We start from the raw sequence: 14,929 nt of genomic DNA, 5'->3' as shown, positions 1-14,929 counted from the left end.
GACTGAGTACCAGCCTGCAAACCAAAGGGTCGCTGGTTCGATTCCCAGTCAGGACACATGCCTGGGTTGCAGGCCAGGTCCCCAGTTGGGGGAGCATGAGAGGCAACCACACATTGATGTTTTCCTCTCTTTCTCTCTCTCTCCTTCCCCCTCCCTTCCCCTCTGTCTAAAATTAAATAAAACAAAATCTTTTTTTAAAAAAAATAGAGAGAGAAAGTTCGGCCCTTATGTTGACCAGCTGGCCCACTGGATAACGATGGCAGGATCCCTCCCCAAGTGGGTCACATGAGAGGCTTCAACCTTCCTTCCACCCATCAGTCCAAATAGCATAACGGCACTTGGCTTGAGGAACTGTCCAGCCCTGCAGTTGTCACCTTGGTCAAAGATTGCCACCTTCCTTGGGTAAACATAACCATCTCATTTCTACCCTCATTGTCAGGGTCTAACGGGGGAAAGGGCCTGAGGATCTCCAGCCCTACTCAGAAGTTGGATGCACTGGATCTGTGGAGGGTAATGTGTGTACCCCAAAGACTGAGTCCACGTGTCCTGGGTGGGGCCTGGGCATCTGTATTGTGAAAAGCTTCCTCATTGACTCTCTCCTCATCCTGGAAGTTCATATCAAACCTGGGATGAGAAGGTACTTCTCTGGACGCCCAAAGTGTTTTGTTTTTCTTCCTAACTAATGCTTCAGATCTAATGCTAACCCTAATGAGCTTCCTTTTTTCTTCGCTCCAGAACTTTCAAAGAACATTGTTCTCATCCACAAATCTGCAAATCACATGCTAGAGCTGTAAATAGCCTTACAGGCTACTTCCCCTTCCTGTGTGGGGACAGCCAACCAGGGGTGAGTGAAAACCCGCCTGCAGGTGTGGCTGCATTGGGAGCCACTGACACAAATCAGCTGGCCATGGGCGGGGCAGTCAGTCCTGGATGGGAACCACATTCAGCAAGGCTGGGTCCCTGTTCTACTATTCTGCACCAAGACAGCCTGCTCTGACTTCTAAAAACCATCATTTTCCAAAACCATGATGCGGCCAGTCTACTAGCAGCTTTAACAATCCTTAAGCTTAAAACAGCAAAGCAATTGCTTCTCCCCAATAAGCAAGGCTTTCCCTTGTGAGACGACCAGAGGCAAGACTGCAGCTAAGGCAAAGTCTCAGTAAGGTGTTTATTGTTCCGGAATGTGGAGGTAACTGGACACCCCTTCCCCGAAAAGAAAGATCTGTCCCATTTGCCTGATTATAGGTGCCAGCTGCCTCAGTCCCGAAGATGGGCCCCTCCTTGAAGCAGCCAGGGCAGGAACTACCCCCCGTGACCAGAGCTTGCTGGGAACTTGGGCAGCTCGGCAGATGCTAGGCAGCACCTTTGAAGGGAGCAAGAAATATCTAAGACATCACTAGTGACCAAGTACAAGGAGAAACACGAGAGCATAAAAAGAAACCCTACACACTGAGATATGAAATGGGTTTTCTCCAAGGTAAGTCTCTCAAATATTCTTAGCTTTTGGTGTCAAAATTTTCTTATATGACCTTGTCCAAACATAAAGTCAACATTTGTTTCTCTCCCTCCCTCTGTCCCCCCAACCCCTGCTCCTTTCCCATCCCTGCCACCCAAGACTCAATGGAAAATCCATTTTACCTTTAAGGAAAGAAAGAAGCACTGACAGTGGATAAAATGGACAAAAGGATGAAATAAAATGCTTTAGAATTGAGTGCAGGTTTCTCGGTGAAATGTGGAAGGCATAATCACCCTTCATCACTTTAAAACCCAAGGCCTGCAGGCGGCAGGGCCCACTGGGTGCTGCTGCGTAGGAGCGGCTCAGGGAGTGGGAATGACACAGCTACCAAGGAGGGCTGCCCGGCTGCATGGTCTTACAAGAGTGGGGAGGACCTGGACCTTGGCTGCAGTCAAGAATCTCCCTCACATGTAGTTCAAAGCCACGGTTCAGATGAAGCAAACTCAGGACTCCCCGGAGGGAGAAAGTGGGAGTTAGCTCCTGCCCCAAATCCTGACGGGATCCCCAACCCTTGCGAGGCTGAGGCAGAGGGCCTGAGCAAGGAAGGGGTAACAAGAGGGTACAGGTTCCTTTCCTGTCAGGGATCAGCAAATGACTGAGTGCAAGAGGCAGGTCAGGACTTCCCCAGGTACACCTAAAGGCCCGCTCACACCTGCTGCCAACAGGCAGTATCAGGTCAGGAGAGCACCTGGGCATGCACACTGGACACAGGCACACCAGGTACGCACAGATCAGGCAGAAGCACACACGTACCAGGCAGGTACACAGAGGCTGATCTAAGAAACACTGCCATATTTTCCATCCACTGCAGCCAAAAGACTTCACTTGATAAACCTGGTTTTGGCTGGTAAGAAGGAAATTTTTGGATGTTTATACTCAAAAAACAAAAACAAAACAAAACAACACACCCACACTGACGCAGTTATGTGGGAGAGTAGAGCAGGAACTGGCCTTCGTTTTTAACCTCCCGGAGAAGCACATGACAGGAAGCTATTCCTGGACTGAGTTCAGTCTGAATGCAGCAAGTGAAGGTAAGGGGGCGGCAGGGCGGGGGCGGCAGGGCAGGCCCGGCCTGTCCGTGACAAGTGTGGGCTCTGCAAGGGAAATGCCAGGAAACAAAATCCTAAAGGACAGAGCCAGGCCTCAGGCCTTGTCCCAGAGGGAACTGGGGGTGGCCCACAGTTCTGCCCTCATAGTTCAAGGTGCAATTTAGGGTACATTTTGATGAGAAAAGAACTTACCCTTTAACACTGTCTGTCCAGGTAAAACAATTACCCCAAAATTTGAGTTCACTCTGGCCAGGTAGATCAGTTGTTTAGAGCGGTGCCCCAATAAACCAGGCTACGGGTTTGATCCCCAGTCAGGGGACATGTAAGATCAGCTAATGAGTGCGTAAATGAGTGAGACAGCATATCCATGTCTGCATCTGCCTCTGTCTCTGTCTCTCACCCCACACCTTCCCTCTCTCTGTCTAAAAATCAATCAATAAAAAAATTTTAAAAATATTGGCCCTGACCGGCATGGTTTAGTTGGTTGTGCCCTGACTGGAAATGGGACCAGCGGCATGGGTCGCTGGTCCCATTCCCAGTCAGGGCACAGGCCTGGGTTGCAGGTTCAGTCCCTGGCTGGGGTGCATGCGAGAGGCAACCAATCAATATTTCTCTCTCACATTGATGTTTCTCCCCCTCCTTTTCCCTCTCTTCCCCTTACTCTAGAAGCAAATAAATAAAACCTTTTAAAAAACTGAGCTCAGAAGAATGGAGGAAGCCACTGGTAGTGATGGCTAATATTTCTGCAGCACATACTATGTGCCAGTAGCTCCTTTCATCCCCCCACAATTCCGTGAATAACTGAGAGTCCCAATGACCAGAGAGGAAACCGAGGCTGGCCAGGCAGGACAGGGGTGAGCTTGATGGCTACTCATCTGTGAGCCAAGCCCCTGTTAAGCACTTCATTCCAGGCGAGTGCTTTCTCCAGTTTCTACGATAGATAGATCGTTAACCTCCTGCTAAGACACATACCAACCACAGCCTCCTGCTCTGGGCTGAGATGAAGTCTGTGATCCTGGGCCAAAGCTAAGACGCTCAGGGCCACCACCGCCTGAGCGTTGGCAACCTGCCCCTGCTGAGGAGCTGCTCAATCTGCGTTTTCAACATAAAAACCTCAGCTTCTGACTTTTGTTCTAGTTGGAATAGTTAAGAGAATATAGAACACACTAACATGCTATAAAGGGGTTAATGGAGTCCAAAAATCTATTTTCTCTTAATGTCCTAATTTTTCTAGTAATGAAATCACTTTGGCATCACAGTGAAATTAAAGGTGATTTTTCTACAAACCAAGACCCTGCCACCCACACCTTCCAGAAGAGGTCACAGGAGCTGCAGCAATTCTGTTCCTGGGAAAATCAGCAGAGAGAGGGACACGGGAGTGTATGTGAGGCCATGGAGGCCTGGCCCTGGATGTTATCTGGACAATCACCAACTGAGCACCTGAGATGGGCTCAGCACTGTGCCATCTGCCACCAGGGGGTCAGAAGCATCATCAGGAATTAAAAATGGGGGGGGGGGAGAGAGAGACTGGATGGGGAAGGAGTGAGAGAAGGCCCCATCAGAAAATCTGAGCTGAAACCACAATCAGAAGGGGCCAGCAAGCAAAGACCTTGGAGAAAGACTCAGCCCGAGGACACGTCCACTGCAGAAGTGCTGGGAAGGAGACCCTGTGGCTGAGGTATCCTGAACAAGAGAGGCAACTGGGAATGAGTCAACAGGAGTGAGAGGCCCCGTGAGACCTTTCAATCCCTGGGAAGGAATGAAAAGCCACCTGAGGATTCTAAACCAGGACAACACAGCCCGACTCATCTTCAAATCTCACTCTGGCTACTGAGTGGGCCATTTGCAGTAGTGCTCATCTGCAGGTGGGAAATGGCCGTTACTCTTGTGTTCACTTCCAATGGCCATGGTTCAGCCTGTCTACCTGGCAGCATGTTCCCAATTCACAGGCATGCAAAGAGTCAACTTGTTCAGGAGCAACTCCGGCTACTAACTCCTTGGCCCTGGCATAGGATTATCTGGAAATTATTTCTAAAACTAAGATTGAAAAACCACATTATTGTAATATAAAACATTATTATACTGTGTTCAGCACTTTAAGAAAGTGGATCAGATTCTGGCCAAGATGGAGGCATAGGTAGATACGTATTACTTCCTTGTACAACTAAAAGAAGGACAACAACCAATTTAAAAACAAAAATCAACCAGAACTGCCAGAAAATCAACTGTCTGGAAGACAGACAACCAAGAAGCTAAAAAAGAAACATTCATCCAGACTGGTAGAAGGGGCAGAGATGGGTATCTGGGACAGAGCAGACACATGGCAAGGTGGCTGTTAGTGGACTAGGCAGTCCCACATTCACATGCAGATAAACCGGGAGGAACAACTAGGGAATAAGACACACCATGCAACCCAGGGTTCCAGTGCAGGGAAATAAAGCCTCAAAACCCCTGGCTATAAAAATCTGTCTGGGCTGCAGCAGAGAGATAAACTTCCAGTCTCACAGGAAAGTCCACTGGAGAGACCCATGGGGTCATAGAATGTACACAAGTCCATTCACCCAGAAATCAGCACCAGAAGGGCCCAATTTGCTTATGGGGCAGGGGGAAGTGACTGAAAGTGGGGCAAGAGCCAGACAAGTGGCATTGTTCCCTCTCTGACTCCTTCCTCACATACAGCACGGCAGTACAGTGACGTGGGTTGCCCCACCCTGGCGAGTACCTAAGGCTCCACCCCTTACAATGTAACAGGTGTTCCAAGACAAAGAAACATGGCCCAAACTAAAGAATAGATCAAAACTCCAGAAAAAGAACTAAGCAATGACGAGACAGAAAACCTCTCAGGTGCAGAGTTCAAAACACTGATAATCAGGATGCTCACAGAAATGCTTGAGTACAGATGGGAAATAAAGGAAGAAGTGAAGGCTATACATAGTGAAATAAAGAAAAATTTATAGGGAACCAACAGTGAAGGGAAGAAAACTGGGACTCAAATAAACAATTTGGAATAGAAGGAAGAAGGAACCAAACACTTAATCAGACAGAATGAAGAAACAAAACTTCAAAAAAAATGAAGAGAGGCTTAGGAACTTCTGGGAAACTTTAAATATTCCAACATCTGAATCATAGGGGTGCCAGAAGAAGAAGAGGAAGAACAAGAAATTGAAAACTTATTTGAAAAAACAATGAAGGAAAACTTCCCCAATCTGGCAAAGGAAATAGACATGCAAGTCCAGGAAGCTCAGATAGTGCCAAAGAAATCGGACCCAAAGAGGAACACACCAAGGCACATCATCATTAAGTTACCAAAGATTAAAGATAAAGAGAGAATCTTAAAAACAGCAAGAGAAAAGGAGACAGCTACCTACAAAGGAGTTCCCATAAGACTATCAGCTGGTTTCTCAGAAGAAACCTTACAGGCAAGATGGGGCTGGAAAGAACTATTCAAAGTTATGAAAAGCAAGGACCTACATCCAAGAGTACTCTATCCAGCAAAGCTATTATTTAGATTATTGGAAGGGCAGATAAAGTGCTTCCCAGATAAGGTCAAGTTAAAGGGGCTCATCATCACCAAGCCCTTCTTGTATGAAATGTTCAAGGGTCTTATCTAAGAAAAAGATCAAAACTATGAACAGTAAAATGACAACCAACTCACAACTATCAACAATAGAACCTAAAAAACAAAAACAGCACTGGCTGGTGTAACTCAGTGGATTGAATGCTGGCCTGTGAATCAAAGGGTCGCTGGTTTGATTCCCAGTCTAGGGCACATGCCTGGATTGCAGACCAGGTCCCCAGTAGGAGGTTCCTGAGAGGCAACCATACATTGATATTTCTCTCCATTTCTTTCTCCCACCCTTCCCCTCTATCTATAAATAAATAAAATCTTAAAACAAACAAACAAACAAACAAACAAACTGAGACAGCAACTAGAACAGGAACAGAATCACAGAAATGGAGATCATATGGAGGATTATCAGTGGAGAGGGGGAGGATGGAGAATGGGGAAAAAGGTACTGGAAATAAGAAGCATAATTGTTACATACAAAATAGACAGGGGAAGGTTAAGAATAGTAGGAAATGGAGAAGCCAAAGAAATGATATGTACAGCCCATGGACATGAACTAAAGTCGGGGGAAGGGGGGGACAATGCTGAAAGGGAAGGTAGTGCAGGGTAGAGGGGGATAAAGGGGAGAAAAAAAAGGGCAACCGTAATAGCATAATCAATAAAATATACTTAAAAATACAAATTAAAAGAACAGAAAAGAAAAAGAAAGTGGATCACAGTAACTTCTCTAAAATTACTCACTTGGCCCCGATAGTGAACTGTGGTTCAGTGGGTTGAGCGCTGGCCTATGAACCAAAAGGCTGCTTGTTCGATTCACTGTCAGGGCACGTGGCTGGGTTGTAGGCCAGGTCCCGGGTTGGGGGGTGCACCAAAAGCAACTGGTCAATGTTTCTCTCCCTCTCTTTCTCCCTCCCTTACCCTCTTTTAAATAATAAATAAAATCTTTACAAATAAATAAATAAAAATAAAAATCATTTATGTGTGACATATGCCCTGCTTACTTCCAGAAAGCACTTCAGGCCATTGTTAATAAAGCCTAAGAAACAGGACAAATTAAAGTGTTCCCTGGGAAGTGGATGGTATGTTACAGTATCAGTTTGAGAGGAATACACTAACATTTAAGAGCTTTAAGTGTAGCTGTATACACAGCTTTGTCATAGGCCAGGCTCTGGAAATGCCTCCACTGTCGCCTACTTTTACATTCCTCCTCTACCCCACCCCCCTCCAGCACCCAATAGGAACCCCGCCCCCTTTGCCAGGTTTTGTTGTACACTAGCACCCCCACGGGAGACTGATCAGACAGGGAGGACTGAATGCCTCTAGGTCAGCAGTTTCACTACTGCTTCCCTACAGTTTTGAAGGATGGGATTTGTGTTTATGCGGCTGGGAGGATTCCTGGGTTAGAGTGATGGGTAAATGTGAATTATTTATCCATTCTTCCACAGTGCAGAGTCCACACACACAACCCAGTAGACCCTGTCTCATAAAGATACCACGTGGACCCACAATATGAAAATCTTAAAACTAGATGGAGAATCTAATTTCCATTTTAAATCTCTTCGCTACAGCACTCTTACTTTTGCACTGAGTCTGACAGTGAGAATCCCAGTCTTTAAGCTCTTTTTAAGGTAAGTGCTAACAGTGTCAGACATTTCCCAAGTAAATTCAAGGTAAAAAGCAAAATTAGAACAAGAAAAATGAAAAAATGTTTCATTTTTCCTGCTGTGTGGATTGTAACAGACCTTTGATAATCTGACTAAAGCTAATTGTCAGCTATGAAAGCTTTTCTATTACAACTTTTTAAAAAATTCAGAAAAACTCTCTTTAAATATCTCACACCAAAACTAGCATTCCCATTACTTTTCCAATACTTTTCTCCAGATTCACTAGTTCTAAGACTACTTACAGCCAGCCCTCACTAGTAAAAACTAACAGACTGGCAGGTGATGAGAAGTGGGTCTGGCACAAATGCCGAGGAATTTGTGAGGGTTTGGGGGTGGGGTGGAGAACGGGCTCGTTTTAGTTCTTTGACTGGTTGTGGCTTCTGATGTTTGTTTCAAATTGCTTGTTGCCCCAAATTATGAATTGCTTAGATGTAATTTAATGTGCAAAAAGAGGCACTGCTTAAGAATTTTTCGTTTGGCTGTGATGAGTGTGACTCAGTGGGTTGGGCATCACGTGGCAAATCACAAATCCAGAGGTGGTCCATTAGATTTCAGGCCAGGGCACATGCCTGGGTTGCCCACCAACTTCCAAGTTGGGGGCCAGCCAGAGGCAACCGATGGATGATTCTCTCCAATGTTGGTGGGTATTTTCCTCTCTTTCTCCCTCCCTTCCCCTTTATCTGAAAGTAAGTGAATAAAATTTTTTTATAAGTCTATTTAAAAAGTAATTTTTTATTTGACCAACTGACCTTTCAAAGGAAATCATCAAAGGAAAAGTTTTAAGTAAACTGCCTAACAGTAACTTGCACTTTCCAGGTATTCTTAAAAAACACCTTTCACTCTAATAGGTGAAAGCGACTCACCCATACTCATCATCAAAAAAATCCGCACACTGGATGGAAACAGTTAGCCTAGGAAAAATGCCTGCCGTGTGTTTATTTAGCATACCTTTCACACACAAACACGCCCCCCCCCCCGCCCCTTTTCTTTGTCTTTTTTGCGAAGGCCTGGTTAAGTTTCTCCCTGCTTCCAGGAGAAGTGGATCCCGACCAGACTTCTACCCTTCCTCCTTTTCCCCTCACCCCCGAAGCAGCCGTGGGTGCAGAACCGGCCCCGCAGATCGCGGACCGGCCTGTGCTCGCCCAGCCAGCGACTACACTGGGTTACCTCTGGGCACATGTGGCTGAACAGGGGTGAACCTAGACCACATCCTGTGGGACAACACCAGGAATACAGAAGGCGTCCCCGTTCTCCTGGGCCTGCACAGGCCGTCCTGCAGAGGGGCGGTAGCATTGCCCACGGGGACCCAGTGACAGCCGCTGGAAGGCCACTCCTCCCCGGCTCCGGCCTGGGTCCAGCGGGCCAAACAGCCACCCCAAGTCTGCAGCCTGCGCGTGTGTGGGCGCAGATCCCGGGGAAGGTTGCTGGGGGACCTCAGACCTTCTGCCAAAGCTGGTCCAGCCACACAGAGGGATGCAGGAAAGTTCCCCCCACCCCCACCCCCGCCATTCCTGCCAGACAAGAGACCACGGGCCCCTCCGCGGAGAACCTGGGGACTTAGAGCGCGCCCGCGAGCGCCATTTCTTCCACGCAGAAAGGGGCTCCCAGTGACCCCCACCCGTACCACGGGACCTACACGGCAGGCCCTGGCGCTCTGGCTCTGGTCTGCTGTGCGCCCTTCGGTCCCAACACTGGGTAGGAGGAGTATTTGCAAACTTACCCAGTAGCTGGCCGCACTCCCCCTCACTGCCTACTGAAGCCCCCGCCCCGGGCCCCGATCCCGGTAATCCTAACACCGGCCCTCCTCCACCACCTTCACCCAGGTCCTCGACTCCGTCTGCTCTCTCCCTTAGCCACAGCCCACAGCCCCCACCCCCGAGCCTGTGGGCCGCATGCCCCTTCTCCCAGACCCCGTGCCCTGCGCACTCACAGCCCAACGAAAGCCGAGGGATGAAGAGCCAAGGAAGCAGCAGCAACCAGAGCAGCCACGGCGGCGGCCGCAGCAGCACCTGCCCCATCCCGGGGCGCAGTTCTGGAAATTCTTCCCAACCTGTGGGCCACCGGGCCAGCGGAGTTACGTAGCCTGGTGGTGGGCAGCGGGAGCTGGACGCTCAGCTGGGAGGTGCCTAACTCGGACAGGGGTGGAACGCTGGAAAGGGGCGGGACCGGCAGGAGAGCAAGGGGCGGGCCCAGGGCAAAAAGGGGACCCTAGGGCCGGAGCTGAGAGGAAGAAAGGGGAAGGAGAGGGACTGGCGTGGAGGCTCATCACGGGGAGGCATGGCGTTGGCAGGGGTGAGAAGAAAGGGACCGGTCTCCTGGCGCCCTGCGTCCAGCTGAGCTCCTGGGGCACCGACCAAAGTTGTGGCGCCCGCCAGGCGCGGAGCAGCTGGTGCCCCAGGGAGGCAGAGCAGGAGGAAGAACTCGATGCTGCAGGAGCAAAGAACAACAACGAATGCAGAGCAGGAATGCGAAGAGGCAGGTACTGACTTCAAGGTTTTGTACCACTGTGCTAGCCAGCTGCTTTGACTGGGATCCCAGCTAGTCACTGCATACTCATTGGATTGCCCACTGCGCTTCTTGTGCCTGGCCCATAGGAGGCGCACAACACACCCCAGTTGAAGGGAGGCGGAATGAATTCCACCTAACCTCTGACACTAAATTCTGAGACTGGAAAGTGTACTTTTTCAATCATAGACATTTCACTTGCAGGAAATTATTGTGAAATAATTGCATAAATGTTCAGAGATACTGATACAAAGATGATCATCACGGAATTATCCATAAGGCAGAAAACAAAACAATGTTAAGTCCATTCATTAGAGCTAAATTTCACACTTTATGGCAGACCAGAACAAAAGATCCTAGAAGGTATTTTTCAGAAATATCTTTAATGTTATGCTTCCGCTCAAGATGGAGGTGCGGGTAGGCATGCTTCGCCTCCTCGTGTGACCACAAGAAGAATCACAACTAAGCTCAAACAAAAATCACCCAGAGCTGGCAGAAAATGGAACTGTATAGAAGTCTGACAGCCAAGCATTTGAAAAGCCACACTCATCCAGATGGGCAGGAGGGGCAGAGTCTGGGGACCGGGCAGAAAGGCCACGGAGTGGTGCGGGAGGTGGCAGAGGGCAGAGCAGGTGGCCCCACATTCTCGTGTGGTGGGTAATACTCAGGAGGGATGCCTTGGGAGCAAGCGATCCCAGGCCCAGGCCAGAGGGCACAGCCCATGGCCCCAGAGCCGGGAAGACACAGCCTCATATTTCTGGCTGTAAAAACCGGGGGGGGGGGTGTTCAGGGGGCAGAAGAAACTGCCAGTTTCCTTTAAAAGGCCCACAGGAACTTAGAACATTGGCAAGCCCACCCACTCTGGGAATCACCACCAGGGCCACAGCTAGGAGGATGCCAGTGGCATAACGATGGGGGTGCAGTTACTGGAAATTGGGGTGAGTGATGGACAAACCTCCAGAAGCCAGGCAGAGGCACTGTCCCCTCTCTGACCCCTCCCTGCACACAGACACCAAGTGGTGAAGTGGGGGGGCCCACCCTGGCTTACCCCACTTAGCTATTCACCTAACGCTCTGTCTCATGCAAGTTAACAGGTGCGCTCAGACAAGGAGTCAAGCAGCTCTACCTCATACACAGAAACAGCACAGGGAGGCTGCCAAATTGAGGAAACAAAGAAATATGGCCCTCGAGGAGGAATAGGACAACACCTCAGAAAAAGAGCTCAATGAAATGGAGAGAGCCAACCTATCAGATGCAGAGCTGAAAACACTGGTGATCAGGATGCTCAGAGAACTCACGAGGTACAGCAGAAGCATAGGGGAAGAAATGAAGGCTACGCTGGGGGAAACAAAGACAAATGCATGGGGAAGCAACAGTGGAGGGAAGGAAGCCAGGATTCAAATCAATGATTTGGAACAAAAGGAAGAAATAAACCTTCAGCCAGAACATAAATAAGAAACAAATTTTTTGAAAAAGGAGAGTATGAGAAGACTCTGGGACAACTGCAAAAATGCCAACATCTGAATCATAGGGGTGCCAGGAGGAGAAGAGGAAGAGCAAGAAATAAAAAACCCATTTGAAAAAATAATGGAAGAAAACGTCCCTAAGTTGACAAAGGAAATGGATATACAAGTCCAGGAAGTACAAAGAGTCTCAAACAAGTTGGTCCCAAAGATACCACACCAAGACACATCATAACTAAAATACCAAAAGTTAAAGAGAGAATCTTAAAAGTAGCAAGAGAAAAGCAGAGTTGCCTACAAAGGGGTTCCCATAAGACTGTCTGCTGAATTCTCAAAAGAAACCTTGTAGGCAAGAAGGGGCTGGCAAGAAGTATTCAAAGTGATGAAAAGCAAGACCCTACAACCATGATTGCTCTATCCAGCAAAGTTATCATTTAGAATGGGAGGGCAGATAAAGTGCTTCTCAGATAAGGTCAAATTAAAGGAGTTTATCATCACCAAGCCCTTATAGTATGAAATGTTAAAGGGACTTATTTAAGAAAGAGAAGACCATCAAGTATGAACAGGAAAATGACAACAAACTTACTACTATCAACAACTGAATCTAAAAAAAAGCAAACAAACTAGGCAAACAACTAGAACAGGCACAGAATCATAGATATGGAGATCATTTGGAGGGTTGTCACCTGGGAGGGGATGAAAATTGCTTCTTGAAACTGATAGCTTATTCCCTGGTCTTGTCCTTGCAAACCCCAGTACCGGGCCTACCACTTTCACAGGGTTTCTGCTGGGAGGGATGCCTCCGACCATCTCCCTGCTGGTTCAGCCTGCTCTCAGGGCCCGGGGACACCTGGCTCTGAGGCAGAACCTCATATTCGGTCTGCCCTCTGGTGTGAGGATGCTCGGCTCTGGTGCAGACCTCTAGGCCGTTTGAGTTGGGACCTCTTTCTCAAACCTTTCCCCCACCCCTGCCCCCTCAGTTGTTCTCCTGCCTGAGATATTGTTCCCTTTTCTTTTTCATAGTTCTCATCATGGGCAGTGCTCAGTTGACCCCACCCAAGGATTCCCTGTTCGGTTGTCCACTTAAGAACTTGAAGGCTCTGGGCCAACCTCAGGGCCAAGCCCTGATTTTCTATGGTGACATGGCCTGGCCTCAATACAAACTGGGTGACTAGGAAGTCTGGCTCATGAACAGAATCTCATAACTATAATACTGTCCCCCATCACGTGACTCTTCAACACCCCTTCTATCTCCTCTCCCTACTTCTCCTTCTGGAGACCTGAGAGCTGCTAAATCCTGGGAAAAATTGGGCCTGCATCTCAATGCAGAGAAAAAAGTGGCATTTTAAACTCAAGCTGATTTTCTACCCATTTGCCTGATGCTTGCTTTTCCTTCTCTACTTTTTTGAAGTGCAAACACCTGGTCTTATTCAAGAAGTCTTGTCTAGGGCATTGTTTAAATACAAATTTGGGGGAAGTAATTCTTATCAAACAGGGGAAAACCTTAGCTATATCTGAGCAAATCAGTTTAGTTTACTGCAGCTATTCCTTTCTAAATCACTAAATTCTGATAAAAGATATTGAATATCAAGGTGTTTTGAAATAAAACATAAAATACCAAAACACAGATGGCTAGACCTGCTTTTGACTTTTCATTACAAAGAGGCTGTGGAGTGGCTTTGGAGCTGTAGGTAAATGTCTTGTGCTTTATTGGAGGTGCATTTCCTGAAAGTGAGGGTGTGTTTGCCAGCAGAGGAACTTGTTTGTAACGACCATGAGAGGTGTGCACAAGCCAATCTAGGGAATGCCGTTGCTTACTTTTTAATCATTATGTGAAATTAAGGCTTCCAAAAGTTAAGTTCAAATTAAGTTGGAAAGAAATCGTATGGTGTTAATAATAGAAGGCATGAACATGGAGATACAATTTTAAAGGACAGGGGTTGAAAGTAAATTACTATAAAGAATGGCTATTTCTAAAGGGATAAGAAAGTTTGTGAAAGTTGCAGAAAGGTTTGTGAAGGTTGTGAAAGTTTTAAATTTATGAAAAAAAGAAAGCTCAGGCTCCAGTACCCCTTCCTCCACCTAATTTCTCCCTGGTGACATTCTGTGATGACTCTAGTAGCACCTACAGTTATTTCCTTTACACTTTCTCCTGCCCTCATCGGCATGGGGAGTAAATCCCGTCAGCTGTGGAATAAATCCTTCATCAAAATGTGTTTTGTCACCCTGGCTGGTATGGCTCAGTGGATTGAGTGCTGGCCTGTGAACCAAAGGGTCACTGGTTCAATTCCCAGTCAGGGCACATGCCTGGGTTGTGGGCCAGATCCTCAGTTGGGGGCCTGTGAGAGGCAGCTGATTGGTGTTTCTCTTGCATATCGATGTCTCTCTCTCTCTCTCTCTCCTTCCCTTCCTCTTTCTCTAAAAATAAATAAATAAAGTCTTTAAAAATGTGTTTTGTTAATGCTGAGATAGAAAGTAAACCTGCCCTCTGGACATGGAGTCACCCTACATGACTGTCCCCAGGTGACCACTGGGACATGAGGTCCAGTGAGTCAGGAAAACATCACCCCTAACATTTGAAGGTATATATTTCTTCTCTTTTGTTCGATGCTCTGGTTGTTGGTAAGGCCACCCTCAGGGCATGGGGTAAACACATCCACGTGTCAAACAGCTTTCTCTCTCAAACATGCTTTCTTTCTCTCTGCCCCTGTGGCTTTCTCAAATGGGCTTCCTATTGAGTGGGGTAAATCTATTCCCAGGGCATCTGCATAATGCTCCCGTCATTGGGAAGGCTACCTTCAGACACAGGAAACACATCAGTCTCTTTGTATTTCTCAACTAGTGTGGACTATAACTCTTGGTCCTGCATCTGGAGCATATACCTATCTTCTGTTACCAAGTTTCCAACCTTTCAGGGGGCCAAAGCAGCCATGCCCTGCTGCTAGGCTATTTCCACCACTCACTACCAGTGAGCTTTTATTGAGAGTCTCATGTATTCTTGCTTAGTATTTAGGACCTTCCATCCCTTTTCCAGTCTTCTTGAAAGCAGTCAAAAGCAAATAGGAGAAATCTTACACTTTTTCTGCAAATATTAGTAATTCAAATTATGTGTATGGTCTTCATGTGTTCGGTCTTCATGCGCGTGGTCTTTGCATGACATGCAT

At 47.5% G+C, this 14,929-nt stretch overlaps 1 protein-coding gene across 1 annotated transcript in view; it reads right to left on the bottom strand.

Annotated features, from left to right (window-relative positions):
• MERTK (MER proto-oncogene, tyrosine kinase) overlaps positions 1-9,917 on the bottom strand; it is a 95,901-nt gene extending 85,984 nt beyond the window's left edge. Inside the window, exon 1 of the mRNA XM_045828689.1 lies at positions 9,728-9,917. Within this exon, the coding sequence (XP_045684645.1) occupies positions 9,728-9,815 (88 nt within the window). The 5' untranslated portion in view covers positions 9,816-9,917. The remainder of the gene's footprint in view (positions 1-9,727) is intronic.
• Positions 9,918-14,929: the final 5,012 nt, after the last annotated feature.

This window comes from Phyllostomus hastatus, unplaced genomic scaffold (genome assembly GCF_019186645.2).
Source record: "Phyllostomus hastatus isolate PE091 unplaced genomic scaffold, TTU_PhHast_1.1 phas_scaffold_78, whole genome shotgun sequence".
Lineage (NCBI taxonomy): Eukaryota > Metazoa > Chordata > Mammalia > Chiroptera > Phyllostomidae > Phyllostomus > Phyllostomus hastatus.
The sequence above is the reverse complement of the archived record's forward strand: the minus strand, read 5'-3'. Positions and strand labels throughout refer to the sequence as shown.